The following is a 15871-nucleotide window of genomic DNA, read 5'->3' as shown; positions in this document are numbered from 1 at the left end:
CCATGGAAGCTGTGTGTATTATTTTAAAACTAACTTTAGAATGAACCTCAGTAATTGATGTGACATGTTCAATAAAATAAATCATACTTTAAATGAAAGCTTGTTTTGTTTTGATTTTACATTAATGAATTGAATCAGACGCCTCTCACCAATAAACTGTGGTCGTCATTGCAATTTATAGTGGATCTCTGCTGCCATCTAAAGGATAATAAGTATAAAACACACATTATAAAACAACACAAGACCACAATGTCATGAAGAACAGAATAAAAGAGGTTAGCTGAATAATTGCAGTGAAGAAAATCCACATTTTGAACAAATTAATTTCCCAAGTAAGAGCTTTTTTTGGGTTTCACTCACTGTTGAAGTTAATAGAAACAGGGTGAGGACTATACAACTACTACTTTTTAAACCTTTATTTAACAGGTAATCTCACTGAGACTCTGGGTCTCATTCTCAAGAGAGAGGTGTGAACTGTTATATATATATAACCTTTATTAAACTAGGAAGTCACATTGAGATTAAAACCTATTTTACGACATTTTGACATGTCACAGTAAGAAAAGCACAGCATGTTGTAGACTATTGTCACACTGGGACACTTGAGGCATCGTGTTATTAGCTTTTCCTGCTGCAACAAGTCAAAATATCTGCTGTGAAAAGGGACCCCTTTGTCACATTTCAGGTTTAAAAACAAGGACAAGATTACAGTTTTTTAATTGCTTACACACTAAAATGACACATAAAGAACAATTATTGAAACTGACACTCAGAGAGCAAAGCCTCAGCTCAAGTCTCCAAAACTCTAAACAAATTTTCTGCATTACACCCAATTTGCAATTTGCAACACACTGCACACGGTTCTCTACATGAGACACAGGTATCTGACACAAAGTCACTTGTTTGTCATTTTAAAACACTACAATTCAAAATGCCACACCCATTCACCAATTGGCCAACACACGTACCACCTGGCCGAACACCCAATGGCTTGTCAACTCATCAATCAGGATGTCAAGCACTATAAATAGACCGAAGGTGAGTACCTGTTTACAACAACAAGGGAAGCCAATATAGCAGCTTTTTACAAAAATGTGTATTAGCAATTGAAATAAACTGTAATTCAAGTTTTCTTTTTTACTGTGTTTATGTACTTTATTCTGTTAGAATATGTCCTGTTCTGATTTCCAGTGCAAAATGCATTTTTGAAAATGCATGGATTTTACAGTGTGGAGAGAAATATCTATTTTCATTAGTGTGCCGTAAACCATTAATGCTGCTAATGTATTTAGTGTTATATATGTTATTGCAAACTTACTAATGTATATAGTGGATTATTCTGTGTTTATAATTTAGATTTTTATATGCTAGTTGTAATAGTATATTTATAGTGTATTCCAATATACTATCTATCTATCTATTTATCTATCTATCTATCTATTTATCTATCTATCTATCCATCTATCTATCTATCTAACACACTGATGTGTGTTGTGTTTGGTCAATACATTCATGTACTTTCCTTTGACAATATCTCAGAAAACATCAAACCCAGACTATATCATTAGAAGAGAAATGTTAAAAGTGTTTTAGATTGAGCACAGCAGTGTGTGACTGGTTCCAACAGAATCAGATCCTATGAACCATGTTTGTGCCATAAACTGACAAAATTGTTTTTTTAAATAAATTATTGTATAGTTTTGAAAGAAGTGTTTCATTTTGCAAAAAGTCTGGGGTGTTCTGCTACTTGTGTGTGTGGTTGTGTCAATTGTGCTTAAATAAGCAATCGTAAAAAAAACTGTAAACTCAATTTTAATTGTCATTTTAACCTGAAAAAGAAGTTACAACCGAGCACAAAATAATAAAAAAAAAAAAAAAAAAAGAAAAGTTCCTGTGTGCAGTAAAATTATGGTCCTTGACATTTGAACTAATGTAGAATCAGTTCAACTTATCTGGACAGACACACAAAAACACACAGCCGGTGTAACTTTTCCAGTTTTCTGCTGTGTATCATTTATTATTGTACCCACAATTTACAAATTAGATGTCAACATCAGTCAGCGCATCATGAACAACTTGTGACAAATGTCTGATTATAAGCTCCCAGCTCCTGTTTGCATTTCGCCCCCAATGACATGCCAATAAATTATAACCTGAAGTGCCACACTTGAATATATGCACAGAAACTTCACTTAAGAGAACATATCAGAAGTGTGTTATATACGGTACACAGTTCCCCTAAACTGAGGCTAAAACAGTCAGTGAAAAGCTGCAATGTCTGCACTTACATTTTTAAATTCTTTAGAGGATTGTTAACGTCTTGACGCAGACCATGTCATGGTGTTTAGAGACATGACTTACACCTAATAACATACTTACCTGTCCTGTGTTGTAAGTGTCTGAGTCTGATGCCATGAGAAACGTCTGTCACACTGACCACACGTTGTCTGGGTGGGTTGGCGGTGGACTATAACAGCTCACATGGACACAGTTTAAAAGGGATATGGACAAGGTGAGGAGACGGGCACACAGAAAGAGAAAGCAGAGCCAGACCAACGGTAAAGAGGAATTGGTAACAGCGAAAGTTTCATTTCTGTCATGATGATTTTATGGAGTTTATTAAACATGCCTTATGTTTTTTACAGACTGTGAGACATCATGAAGCTGCAGACCGCCCTTTTGTTGGTTTGTCTATTCAAGACAAGCTTTGCTCTTCCAGTGAGTTGAATCTCTTGCTAAAGTATATATTTCTCACATCTTCTAAAATGGCAGAGATGAAGTGTTATTTCTTATGTTTTACAGTTACAGATTGGAATTATTGCAAGCAACAGCAATGAGGTAACTGTTAAAACTTTTGTGTTTGTTGGTTGTTAAGTCAAAATCCTTTGTCATTTAGAAATAATATGACCGCATTTTATACAACCTTTGTGTGTGCTCAGATCCTCAGACTGAATGGACTAACACTTGCAACTCTTGGACAAACACAGGTACTGGAAGTGCATAAAAACTTGTAACCTTGAGTTACAACACTAATATTATGTGCATTCCTTTGTCAGATTAAAAATGCAAACTAAACCACATCCCTTCTCCTCCAGGCATCTTCCATACTACCACAGTTTGTGCTGCAGCAGCAGCAGCCGGAGGTACTGTTCACACCACAGTTGGTAAACTTCAACCCTCAAATGTCCGGTCCCTTCGGCCCCCAGGGGCCCCAGATGTTCCTCCCCAACCAGGGCAACCAGCCTGTGTTCCTCCCCAACCAGGGCAACCAGCCTGTGTTCTTCCCCAACGGCCAGCAAGAGCAGCTTGGACCGCCACAGGACCCCAACGCTCCTAATATTCCTCAGCAGGCCCAAAACCCCTTTCAGGTACAACAAAGACAACATGATAGTGTTCCTGCTCCTCACAGACATATGGACACATTAACAATTGTTTCAAATTTCCTTTAGATGTTTCCGCCATTCCAGTACCCGTCTTATGGATTTCCTCAGTTTCCCAGACAGCAGGTATGAAGAAAATCATAGTGACCTGTGTGCAAACCTCTTTATTTAGATGCTCGCTGCAGATTTAACCTGATTCTGTCACCCACAGGGCTTCCCGTACTTCATGCCTCCTTACCGCTATCCCCAGCAGAGGAACCCTGTGGTGCTGCAGCCCAACAACGGTCAGCAGAGGCTGGAGAGAACCACACAGAGACCGCAGCTCCCTCTGCAGGTAAAACACATGACGTAAAGCTCCCGAACTGAATGAAGATTTGCTTTGTATTAGTGTTACCCTGCATGTGTTCTACCAATTCGGCCTACAGTAGCTGACTTATCCATGTAGGTTAACTAGGTTAAAATTAGGGTATTTCTGTACTGTGTTACAGAAGTTAACACAATATGTTAATTTCTGTATCTCTCAATTTCTGTGAAAGGGGAAATATGTATTATATAAGATCCAATTACAATGTTATAGCTTAAAAAAACCTAAGAACTCACGTTGCTGGGTGGTAGAGGGTCAAATTACATAAAAAAAATGCTTTATTTTTCTTATACCAGCTGTGCTACAGCACCTCTTCTCACCCTCAAACTCCCTTTTTCGAGGGTGTGCCAAACTAGCTGCTAAGCAGGTGTTCTGCAAATTTGTTACTTGGTGACATCACCACGTTACGGAAGAAAAGGCAGGACTTCAATGAAGGCGTTTAAGGCAGTTCAGGAGCAGTGTTTCTGTGGGGGAGAGTAACTCCCTTTGGCCTGGACTTTGGGCTTTGTAACTTTGCACACATTTTACATACACAAAAAAACAATATAACACACTAAAGGAAAGGGGAAAAGCACAATAGCATAATAGGTCCTCTTTAAATGGAGGTTACATTTTTGTTTGTAATAAACTGTGATCTAAATTATTTGAAAGTTTTGTCTAAGCCATAGCACACCTATGTCCTTATCTCAGGTTGTCCTGGGTATACATTCTTTTTCTGTATTATTCACACCATTTATTTTTGTATTTAATTCCATGTTGCTATAGATTTATGTACATTTATTGTGAATATGTGATTACCTTAGATGTAGATGTGTTATGCAATGTCAACACAATATTTCAGTTACTTGATGCCTTACGGTAAACCAGTAAAATTTAGTCACAAAATAAAAAAAATGACAAAAAAAGTTGTGTCTATCAACTTCCCTTTGCCACTTTGAAATAAGGTTAAGAACAGATGCAGCAGACTATTATGACTAAAGACAAGACTTAATGATAATAACACAGCTGCAGATGTTGAGTCATGTGCGGTGACTGTGATGCAAAGTCGACTGTCTGCCATATTGACCACACACTGATGAGATCATGTCACATCTCAGTGTTCATCTCCTGCTATATGATTCCTATTGCAGCTTATAGGTTTGTTAGTTGTGTGCAGATGATGTTTGTAACAGAGATGCATCTTATTTTATATCTGTTTAATGTCCATGGTTGTGTGTCTGAGGTTGGCTTCAGATGTCGCATTCTCAAATTTAGAATCTAAAATGAAATATGTAGGATATACTTTGTAATATAATTTCCTTGCATTTTCTTCCCATTTTAGCAGGCGTCCCTGCCTAAGGTGCAAACAGAAAGAGTGAGTGCGCTACATAATCATCATCTTCATTTTTATTATTTCATCAATAAACCAGAGGCAAGAGAAAGTGTGCACCGGTTCAGTCTAATTTTTTTTATTAAATCTCTATCAGACGTGGCCCCTGGGGACACAGAAAGAGTCGACTACGATTCCTCCTGATCCTCGTGGCGACACATCTGGCCCAGGGGTTGATGAGGTAGGATTTTATACATTCATGTATATGCTGACAAACTGTTATACGTCACTGTCATTCAGCAGGATTTGATTCTGAATATTTCAACTATTGTTTTTTTTTTTATGTTTCTCCAGGGCCACAACTTCCCCTTCCTGTTTGAGCCTTAGATGTCACCTGAGAAATAACAACAAGGTGATGAGCCCAAAATTAATTTCTGTGTTCGGCCACATCGTTCATTCTTCTGTATGCCATTCTTCCAAATGCAATTTATTTATACTCAATTGTTTTTATATCACACTGAAACTGTCTTGCTTGTTTCAGGAATCTGCTCCTCGCTCTCACAACATGTCAAATAAAGACCTTTTTGCCAAAATAATTTGTTCAAGGATTTTATTTTGGTGCACAGAAATGATGGTTTTACAGGAAAATGCCGAATTACAGGAGTGATTTCTCAGAATATACCACAGGAAAGAAAACCATAATCTTCTTTATTAAAGTCGGTTGATCAAACTTGTAGTTGTTGGTTTTCTTCCTGAGAAAAGTGTGAGATAAGAAGATTTGTCAGCAGCAGTTACTGTAGCAAACTGATCATCAGGGAATTAAACTTAAATCACATTCAGTCCATTAACAGCCTCACCTTTTAAAGTTGTCAGTAATCTTCTTCTGGATGGTCTTCCACTCCAAAAAACTCACCAGGGTTCATCTTGAAAATAAAAAAAGTTGTTGAAATTAACTAAACAAAGCGGATCTCTACATACAGAAATGTCAGTAAATGTGCTTAACGTTTACTTTTTGTTATTAGGCTGATCCCAAATAATATGCATATTAGTCTCAGTTAAATATAAAAGGTAATATGAGTAGTGATACTACTAATAGTAGTACTATGACTGGCACATTTACATCTATTGGTGATCATAGCATGCCAACAACAATAAGCCTTGGGTAAAGGTTGCATGAGAGTGAGGATATAGGCTTAATAAATTATACTTACAGGTTTCGAAACCCCGACCTCGATGGAGACTTTGTTCTTCAAATGGAAAAAAGATAAATTATGATTATTATTGGAGACATATCTATAAAAATAAAACATATAATGTACAGTGAAGGAGATTACCGGCTCTGCGGCCTTGTAGATGAGCTTCACATATTGCTGAAATTGAGAAGAAGAGAAACAAAAATAACAATGCCGTTGTTTTAAAGATAAAATCAAGGGAAATTCTGAAGCCTAAACAAACCAACCAGAGTAGAAAATAAAGCTGTTTATATATACATATATATATGTATATATATTTGACTGAAATTAAAGTTTGACAAACAGCCAGTATACCCCAGTCTTTGGAGGCCCGTGTCTTCCTCCCTGTAAAACAGTAAAAATCAGACTGAGTGTCTGAGCTTTGTTGCTATAATCATTGCTACAAAGAGTTAAATACTGTATATTTGTATACCTTCTGATGGTGATGTCCTCTTCCACCATGCTGTGGATAGATTGTCATTAGTATTGATTGATAATGAAAATAATCTTTATGATTTTTCTAATTAAAACTTTATATTGAAAAATTCAGTCACTTACCCTCGGCATCAGAAATAAAGTTTCCCCCTGTAACATTTTAACACCGAGGGTCAGTGGACTCATAACATTTCATCAGATGGTGTAATTTATAATATAAAGTGAATCAATAAAAGTTAAATTAAGCCACTAAATCATGTTGTTTACCTCCTTCAGGGTTACATCAGTGACGTTCTGTGGATGAAACGTTACACGGTTAGTTGAACATTTAAATATTCAGTTAAGTCTGCCGTGTCAAACATAAACTAAACTGTATATTAATCTTACCTGAAATGCCACGTTGTCAACCTGAAAAGGAATTATAAACACATGAAAATCAGAGTTTTTTGCAAACTGTTGTGATAAATTTGAGTGTGTTAATATCACAGTGAGAGATGACAGTAGCCTACCTTGAACATCGGGGAAAACACCTAAAACAAAAGAGAAATTATATCATATTTTGTCATCATGTAGAATAAATATCAGGGTTTAGCTGGGATGTTTAAGTACGTAAGTAAAGTTTTTAAAGCACCTTTTGGAAGCAGACATTAATAAAAGACAAAAGCAGCTGACATTATACACAATATAAAAGTAAAAAATAAATAATTAATACATAAATAAAAATGAAAAGAATTAAAACTAAACAAAAATAAAGAGGTAGGTCACAAGCTGCTTTTTGAAATGTAAATTTGTCAGGGTCTAGTATGTTGGATGTAGGAAACGGGGGTGCTGAAGGGTTGTTTGTCTGTGCTATCAGTCCCTTTACCCAGCCGATTACCCAGACTGTTGTCAGTCTATTAAATAGGCATTATCAGTCACTTTTAACCCCATAGATGTGGGTGAATAGGGGCCTACTGCACCCACTAGTAGGTTTTATCATCTATTCACATGGTCGATCACTGGGGGAAGGTATAAAAGAACATGACAGCGACCTTTAGTGGCTGCAGTAATTATGAGTTTGCATCCCGTGTGAAACCAACAATGTATAGTTGGCTTTGTGTTCGTAGTTATTTTAACCCAAAACATGATGTTTTTCTCTAAACTTAACTGTTTTTTAATGCTCACCATTGTACTGGGGTCCCTCCTATTGGGCCTCTTGCCACCTGAAGATCCTCTGCGTCTCTCAAATTGCCTGCCGGGTCCAGGAGGAGGGACTCCAGGCCCATCAGATGTGAAACCAGGAGCCTGTGTGAGGCACAGATCAAATGTTGTGTACAGTAAATAACCTAATGCGCTGTCAGGTGTCGGTACAGTATGGTCTGTTACAGCAGATCTCCATAACCACTATTGTACTAAAGAGAGGTACTCTCTTTGGTTTTCTTTCCAAGATGAAGTATGGTGAATATATCTTAGTGTAACTTTGTCAAATGTAAAGTAACCTCTTATAAATTCACAACATCAGACAAAATATAGATATTACCAGAACTCCTCCAGATCTCCCTCGGTCGCAACTACAGTATATACTCCTTTAGCCCTCTTCATGTCTTATTATTTGTCTATTATTTGTGGTTTTAGAGGGAGTTGTATGCTGCAACTATCGATTGATGAACAACAGGTTGTCCGTCTACCCAGTATGCTGGTTGCCTGGCAACCTGACAGTGTGGGAAGTCACTATGCCTGCTTGTTGTTTGCTCATAGACTGTATATAAGCAGTGGACGTAGTCACCTTGACGTCACCCATTGGTTTGTGGACTGCCGTTTTGAAGCCTCGAGTTTGGCATTTTGGCCGTCGCCATCTTGTTTTTTTTGCAACCAGAAGTGACATGAGAGGATGGAGCTAAGTTCAACTGAATGCTAAATGAGACATTTTTAGTCAACCAAAAAGGTTATAATGAACTTTCATGAACTACAAACACACTGTGAAAGGGTTAAAGTTGCAAGACAAAAACACAGACAACTCCCAGACAGGACAACGTCGTGGTTGCGACCTGTCAATCACAAGGTAGCCACGCCCTAAAGCATCCCCTGCTTTATGGTCTATTTGACTCTAAATGGGACCATCATTTATTAAATGAACATCATGCTGTATTAAAGAAGACTTGAAACTAGCGATTGTGACCATAAACTCATGTTTTCAAATTTTTTGCTGAGGTAATAAATCAAGTGAGAAGTAGGCTCATTCTTTCATAGACCTCTATACATTCAGACTTCGTTTTGCAACCAGAGGAGTCGCCCCCTGCTGGCTGTTAGAAAGAATGCAGGTTTAAGGCACTTCATTTTTGGCTTCACTTTTCAGACCCCGGGGTTGCCCACTGTGTTTCCCACAAAAAATATTTAAAGGAAATAATTTCCCATAAAACCAAAACATGTTCACGTTATTGTTTGTGGAGAGTATATTAAATGTATATATGTATTTCCCAAAATGTTCAAATAGTCCTTTAATGAGACGACCAAACTGAATAACAAAAAAATAACTTAATGTAAAAACCTGTCTTTTGCCCCGAGCAGAAACTTGAGAAGGTCTCCCCGGCTGGTGATCATCCCCGTCAGTCCCTTTCATGGGTGGATTTCCATTTTCTGGTCTTGTGTCTGGCAACCAAGAGGGCATCTCATCCTGCTACCCCAAACAAGAACAGAATCACTGATTATCTGCAACCACCATGTCATCACAATCAACTCACATGACTTGAAACACCACATACCCATACTGGATGGCCAGACACCCATTGTGGCCAGACTCCATCGAACTCTCCGTCTCCATCTTCTGTCTAAACGAATAATTCAATGAGAAATACTTCACATGCAGAGAGTAGAAACACCTCTGGATTATTCTGTGCTACCTTAGAGTCTGCATCCTACCTGGGGTCCACCTGGAGGCGGAGACCTTTCATCCGGCCAGAAATCTGGCTGAGCAGCTACTGCTGACAAAAGTAGAGTTGCAACACACAAGAGCTGCATTGCTTCTGGAGAACCTGCAAGAAAAAATTACGCTCTATTATGCTCTTAAAACAGACCAGACAATTCACATTGCAAGTCGCTTACTGTATAGCATCTATTCTGTAACACTCACCTGTGCTGTGCAAGTACGTGTGTGGCCCCTCGTGCATCGATACTTATATCAGACATCAGACATTGAGACACACCACGCATTTCTCAAAACAACACATCTTAGTCACGCTTGTGCAAAACAGCAATTACTTCACACACTGTTTGCTAATGTCTTCTTAATTGACGCCAGTTCTTTGCAACAGTACATGATGACAACAATGATGATAATGTCTTAACATTTTCTTAACTGTAAGTGCAATTGTCACAACTGTTTCATGGAACATCACAACTCTATTGCATGTCTTCAAAATGGTAGTAACTCACCCAAAACACTTCATTTATACTTCAAAACATAGTTATTGTGTCTGTAAACTGGCCAATGACACCAAAATGAAAAGCTGTTTTGTCATCGTGGCAGCCGTACTGGTAAAAATGTTTGGGTGTTTTTTCATCAGTCAACCCTGGAAATGTTTCGTAATATACTAAGTATAAGTATAAGTATAAGTATATACTAATAAGTCTCTGTTTCGTTGACACTGACTGCTTACTGTATTATACCAGATTGCCAGTTTTGTCTACCTGAAGGTTGAGCTGTTTAGATTCCCATTTCAACAGTATAGGTCAAAGTTTACTGGGAAAAGTCAAAACTGTACAATAATGTATACACAGACAATGGATATGTACTGTATGTGTGTACATTATAAATAGAAAATTCAGCTTTGAGCTTTCATGTGAAGTCATATACAGTGAACAGAAAATTTGCCACAAAATTATGCAACAAACAAACCCTGCAACGATGAATGAACCTGCGGTAGTGCAGTAAAAAAACAATTGTGCCTCCTCACAGTATGTAACACCATGTCATAGATATTTATGGAATAATATACATGTATGTCTGACAGATTTTGATAATTGAATGGATCATTTTGCATGTGATGGCTCAAACGATAAAATAATGTTTAGAAGTTGTGAAGAGGACGACAATCACACTGAGAATCTACTCATCAGTTTTGATCAGCAAGACGTGTGCCATTGGTTATCGTTCAAAATTGGACAATTTTACTGACTCTTTTATGCTCATGTGCCAAAACCAGTGCAATTTTCTTGAATGAATGAGAAATTCTAATCTGTTGTGAAAAAACAAACTAATTGTTCAGAGATTTGAGCTCATTGTTTTTAAAAAAATAATTCTCATTCAAGAATTGAGCCAAAGCGAATGAGACAAACTTTAAGAAACTGGGACAGTACATGTGATTTTGGGTAGTAGAGGGAATAACAGCAGTTAATTTCCTAAAACAAAAGGAGGCAAGAGGAAATGCTTCACTAGGTGTTGCCTGTTACCTGCCTAAACCACTAAGTTTCTTGATTTGTAATAAGACCAGACATCTAATCATACGATCCAGGTGTGGTTCCCATCTCTGATCAGCCACACCTTGAAATGTGGAAGTGGGAGATTTCCTAATATTTGCTATTTCCCAACATTGCTGTGTGCTAATGACATGAAATCCGCTCAGGTAACTGTATATAAGAAAAACATTCAGAGCGACACTACAACAACCTCCTCGACCATCTACGAGACAGTCTGCTGAAGTTGCTGAAGACTTAAAGGTACATGAATCTTCTGTTTCTGTGTATTCTGTGTGAGGTTGGCGGTGATTTAGCTGATATTTTGTAAAATCTGTTCATCTGATCGAGTCTTTATTGTTCCCTTTTCAACAGTAAAGATCACTGTAACCATGCTGAAGATAGTGTTTGTGCTTGGATGCCTCTTGAGCATCGCTCTGGCTCTGCCTGTAAGTGTAACATCCACATACTCAGAATCAATACCACTGTACTTATATGCTGATACCATATTATAATAACTGTATAATGAAGCAATATCAAACTCGTTGAATTGTGTATTTTCAGATGGACATGGAGCACAAACGACTTGCTCGGTCAAGCTCTGACTCTGGCTCGAGCTCCGAAGAGGTGAGCGCTTTCTCTACAATTCAACATTCAACACACCTGAATGTCAATTACAGTAAAATCCTTAGAAACTACTCTGTTGTATATTTGACAATGAATCTTTCTGATTTTCTTGAAGCGTCCCAGCACTTCTGGCACTTCCGGCACTTCCAGCACTTCCAACGGCCAGCCTACTCCTGAACAGTGGCTCAACTTCTTGTTAAACGTCATCCGGCTACAACAACAAACTACTCCAGCGCCTACTACTACTGCTACTACTACTACTGCAGCTCCTACTACTACTACTGCAGCTCCTACTACTACAACTACAGCTCCTCCTACTACTACTACTACTGCAGCTGCCACTACCCCGACCCCTGCTCCTACTACTACGGTTGCCAAATAAAACCGGAAATTTAACCAATAAGGGAATGAACACCAGTATTGAATGGCTCAGCTCTGTCTTGTGTCAGTTTGTCATGAAAACTGTTTCTTTTTCTTTTCAAATTAAAATGATGTTGTCTTAATCAGAGTGTTTTCACATCTGCATCATTATAGATCAGTTAAACTGTGTGTTTATTCTCTGTAGTATGTGCTAAATAAACTTCATTAATGGAAAACTTGGACCAGATATGTTCTTAAAATCCTTATATTTAGATAGATAGATAGATAGATAGATAGATAGATAGATTACTCACATAGCAGACGGTTGCTACAAATGTTGTGAGCAGAAGAAGCTTCATTTTGCAGACCGAAACCTGTAAAAAAGACCACAATAGACACATTTAACTCATAAAATCTAACTATTCTTGCAATGTATGCATGATATTAGTTAGAACATGATTATTTCTGTATTTTTAATCTCACTCTAGTCTGTTCATCTCAGAGTTTTCATTCACATATCTTGAGGTCAGAGGTCAAGGGACCCCTTTGAAAATGGCCATGCTAGTTTTTCCTCGCCAAAATTTTGCGTAAATATGGGTATTTAGCGTTTTTGCCGCCGAGCTAACATAGATTTTCTAGTTTCATATGATGTTATCTTCACTCTAGCTTATAGACTGAGCCAACTACAACTACTACCACCACTAATAGATAGATAGATAGATAGATAGATTGATAGAGATGATAAAACAGAGCACCTGAAACATATCCAGTTTCAACACCTTCACTGTTTCCCAACACCTCTGAGTGTCTGTCTGACTCTTGTGGCGACTGTGGTCACAATGAGCCACCACATACATGGTTTCATCACATTTCACACCATCAATAGAATTACAAAATCACAGCCCAGTCTGACAGCTGATTGGATGACTGAGGAGTAAAAAATGTCTTTAAAAAGTGGACCTGGACTGAAGGAGGACCACTCTCGGTGGTTACTCTTACAGTAAAATCCTATTTGACTGAAGGTAAGATTATTTCCTTGTTTTTTTTTGTTTTTTTTAATGTGAAATATGCAGCTGACCCCTATTTGTCTTTTGTAAAGGATCACGCCCGTCCCAGCTATGAAACGTCTGGTTTTGATTCTGTGCTTCGCCGCGTTGTGTTCCTCCGCCTCTGTAAGTATCGCAAACCAACAATTACAACAATCTTCAGATCTGAGTCACATAGGGCTCTTTTAATCGCTGTGGTGGTGTCATGGTATTGTAATGCACTTAATTATATCACTTCTATCATCAGTTTTTGATGTGAGATCATTTGTATCTTAAGGTCTCTGAGGAGAAGATACGGGTAAAACGCTCAGATGACAGCGATGAGGTCAGTATCTGGACCCACTGTCTAAATAATCACACACACTATACAGAATTTAAAGATTTTTACTGTGTTTTCCAGATGAGCCAGAACAACATGCAGTTCCAGCAAATTCAAATCCCCATTCCTGTGCCATTCCCACGGCCTTTTCCTATCCCTTTCCCTTTTGCCTTCCCTATCCCTCCACCAGTCATCCCTCCAGTCTTCCCTCCGGTCATCCCTCCAGTCTTCCCTCCAGTCATCCCTCCAGTCTTCCCTCCAATCGGAAAATGAGACGAGCACCTGACTGACTGGGGAAAACTTAACTTTACTGTAAACATTGTCCCACTGAAATGGAATAAATAATGAATAAAGCAATGTATGAATTGACTTCTGTGTTTGCTTTTTCACTTGAACGTTTTCATTTTTTTTCATATATTTAGAGCGTAAGACAGACTTTAGTCCCAGCTGTTTGAGATTGAAATGTTCATTTCAACATATCAATATATGACAAGTTCACTGTTGCAGATAAAATAAGACTATTAGATTGTTTGGAAATTAACACTGTCATTGTCAGGAGCTCTCTAATTTTAACCGAGTGTGCTTTTAAACTTGCGCTAACACTTCATTTTACAGGTCCGCAAATTTCATGGTAATTAAGTGATAATTAGCAAGTAACCTATTTGAAATTTCTTTTGAATTACTGCCAAATTACCCCAATTTTTACCTCAAAATTTATCGAAAATTATGTTATTATAAACATTATTTAATAAATTACTTTGTTTGGCTGTCTTGTCTTTGGACTTGACTCTGGACTTTTATTATTATTATTTTATATATATTATAAACATTATTATTATCTATTTCTAACACTGTTATTAACATTATTTATTTATTTATTTATTTATTTATTTATATTCCGCTATTTCCCAATAAGCAGTAAAAAATAGCTGGTAATTTATTTAATACATTTCCAGGAAGAGAATACAAAGTTAATTGATATGCTTTATTTCCATGTCTGCTGATAAATAGATAATAATTAGCAAATCACTTATTTGAAATTTCTTAAAAAACTCCCTGAATCATTACATTAGCTACCAGGTTACATTTGTGTAGACAATAAGTCACATAATGGTGAGATTTGTGCCTGATCAGAAGTGTCTTCTATTAGTTTTGGTTTTCCACCTCCGAATGAAGAGCGGCGCACAGCCGCTTCTCAAGCCTAAGGGCCCTATTATAATGATTATATGCTATTTGATAATTTTCGATACATTTTGAGGTAAATATTGGGGTAATTTGGCAGTAATTCAAAAGAAATTTCAAACAGGTTACTTGCTAATTATCACCTAATTACCATGACATTTGTGGACCTGTAAAATGAAGTGCTACCTAACTCGCTTTGAACAACAACATCATCACATGTGGATGGAAACTGAACATTTTTACATTGTCATTAATAATACAGGTGTCATGGCTGTGGCTGTGGCCTTGTGGTGGGCGTGGCTCCGCTCCATGGCTCCCAGTTCACACACACACACCTGCCATCAATGGGCTCATCAGCCCTCCCAGTCTGCTCGCCTGCCTCTCATCAGTTCATCAACCTCGCAGTATTTCAACAACCTCAGCTCCTCACACATCCGGTCCCACATTATTATCTCAACTACTGTGGTAGCTCCGCTCCGCTCAGGCCAAGCTTTAAGCTTTCCTTGTGTTTTGTAACCATTTGTGTTTGTTTCCTGAGCTCCAGGATGCCTGTCTGCTTGCCCTCCTGTCTGCTACCCGCTGTGCAACCTCAACCTGCCCAGATGACTCACCCTCGTCCAGTCTGATCTCACAATAAACTTTCTTAAAACATCACCAACCTCTGTGTCAGTGTCCTGCAATTGGGTCCACCAAATTTAATGTACCACCAACAATTGGTAGTACGTTAAATACTACAAAAGTTTTTTTTTTAAAAGTGTTGATTATTTAAATATCAACCAAATTATTGGATTTTTTTTTTTGGCAACTTTATTTTCATTGACCTTTTTGGGCCTAAAGAAAGGGTTGATAAGGGTAACATTATATTTAAGTAATTTGCTACATTCTTCTACAATAATAAAAAAAGGAAAATCAAAATGCATAAATTCCTAACTTGGACCTAAAACGTTGTGAAAGACTTGTGTCAGGTGAGGAAAGGCGGTATTTTGTAATTGTATGAGACAATGTGGCGTTTCACCATTCTCTCCCAGTCACAGACTGGTTTACAGCCCGTTCCACGATGGTGTAACGTTTCCTCTCAGCTCCATTTCTCAAACCCGGAGAGGAATTCTTTACCTCATAGAAGGTTTATAACCAGCAGCCACGTGATCAGATGTCCCTGACGGATGTCTGGACACCTGTGGATGGA

At 37.9% G+C, this 15871-nt stretch overlaps 3 protein-coding genes across 9 annotated transcripts; 2 read left to right on the top strand and 1 right to left on the bottom strand.

The window, feature by feature from the left end:
- Window positions 1-2486: 2486 nt before the first annotated feature.
- odam (odontogenic, ameloblast associated) lies at window positions 2487-5649 on the top strand. Of its 3 annotated transcripts, XM_037765481.1 has the most exons (12): window positions 2488-2558; window positions 2646-2718; window positions 2803-2838; window positions 2940-2987; window positions 3096-3233; window positions 3264-3368; window positions 3450-3506; window positions 3592-3714; window positions 5066-5098; window positions 5211-5294; window positions 5408-5465; window positions 5595-5649. In XM_037765481.1, the coding sequence occupies exons 2-11, from the start codon at window positions 2659-2661 to the stop codon at window positions 5438-5440; spliced, it is 717 nt and encodes a 238-aa protein (XP_037621409.1). In that variant the 5' UTR covers window positions 2488-2558; window positions 2646-2658; the 3' UTR covers window positions 5441-5465; window positions 5595-5649. The 3 variants fall into 3 exon arrangements, with proteins under 3 accessions (XP_037621408.1, XP_037621409.1, XP_037621407.1); XM_037765480.1 differs by having other exon boundaries at window positions 2487-2558; window positions 3096-3368; window positions 5069-5098; XM_037765479.1 differs by having other exon boundaries at window positions 3096-3368.
- Window positions 5647-9742, bottom strand: LOC119485735 (acidic proline-rich protein PRP25-like). Of its 2 annotated transcripts, none has more exons than XM_037765488.1 (14): window positions 9619-9742; window positions 9462-9527; window positions 9248-9376; window positions 7885-8004; window positions 7230-7250; window positions 7108-7128; window positions 6988-7014; window positions 6844-6870; window positions 6719-6748; window positions 6601-6630; window positions 6388-6423; window positions 6265-6300; window positions 5911-5976; window positions 5647-5805 (listed from the first exon to the last, which is right to left on the bottom strand). In XM_037765488.1, exons 1-13 carry the CDS (start codon window positions 9715-9717, stop codon window positions 5923-5925), a joined length of 696 nt encoding a protein of 231 aa, XP_037621416.1. In that variant the 5' UTR covers window positions 9718-9742; the 3' UTR covers window positions 5647-5805; window positions 5911-5922. The 2 variants fall into 2 exon arrangements, with proteins under 2 accessions (XP_037621416.1, XP_037621417.1); XM_037765489.1 differs by having other exon boundaries at window positions 9248-9373.
- A 1331-nt stretch (window positions 9743-11073) lies between these two features.
- Window positions 11074-13872, top strand: LOC119485745 (non-classical arabinogalactan protein 30-like). Of its 4 annotated transcripts, XR_005206348.1 has the most exons (5): window positions 11309-11415; window positions 11527-11600; window positions 11716-11778; window positions 11894-12229; window positions 12267-12359. XR_005206348.1 is itself a non-coding variant. In XM_037765502.1 (4 exons), the coding sequence occupies exons 2-4, from the start codon at window positions 13257-13259 to the stop codon at window positions 13774-13776; spliced, it is 294 nt and encodes a 97-aa protein (XP_037621430.1). In that variant the 5' UTR covers window positions 11074-11415; window positions 13238-13256; the 3' UTR covers window positions 13777-13872. The 4 variants fall into 4 exon arrangements, 3 of the variants coding, with proteins under 3 accessions (XP_037621430.1, XP_037621428.1, XP_037621429.1); XM_037765502.1 differs by lacking the exons at window positions 11527-11600; window positions 11716-11778; window positions 11894-12229; window positions 12267-12359 and adding exons at window positions 13238-13310; window positions 13462-13509; window positions 13585-13872 and having other exon boundaries at window positions 11074-11415; XM_037765500.1 differs by having other exon boundaries at window positions 11894-12359.
- Window positions 13873-15871: the final 1999 nt, after the last annotated feature.

This window comes from Sebastes umbrosus, chromosome 3 (assembly GCF_015220745.1).
Source record: "Sebastes umbrosus isolate fSebUmb1 chromosome 3, fSebUmb1.pri, whole genome shotgun sequence".
Lineage (NCBI taxonomy): Eukaryota > Metazoa > Chordata > Actinopteri > Perciformes > Sebastidae > Sebastes > Sebastes umbrosus.
Note: the sequence above shows the minus strand (reverse complement) of the source record. Positions and strands in the feature narration are given on the sequence as shown.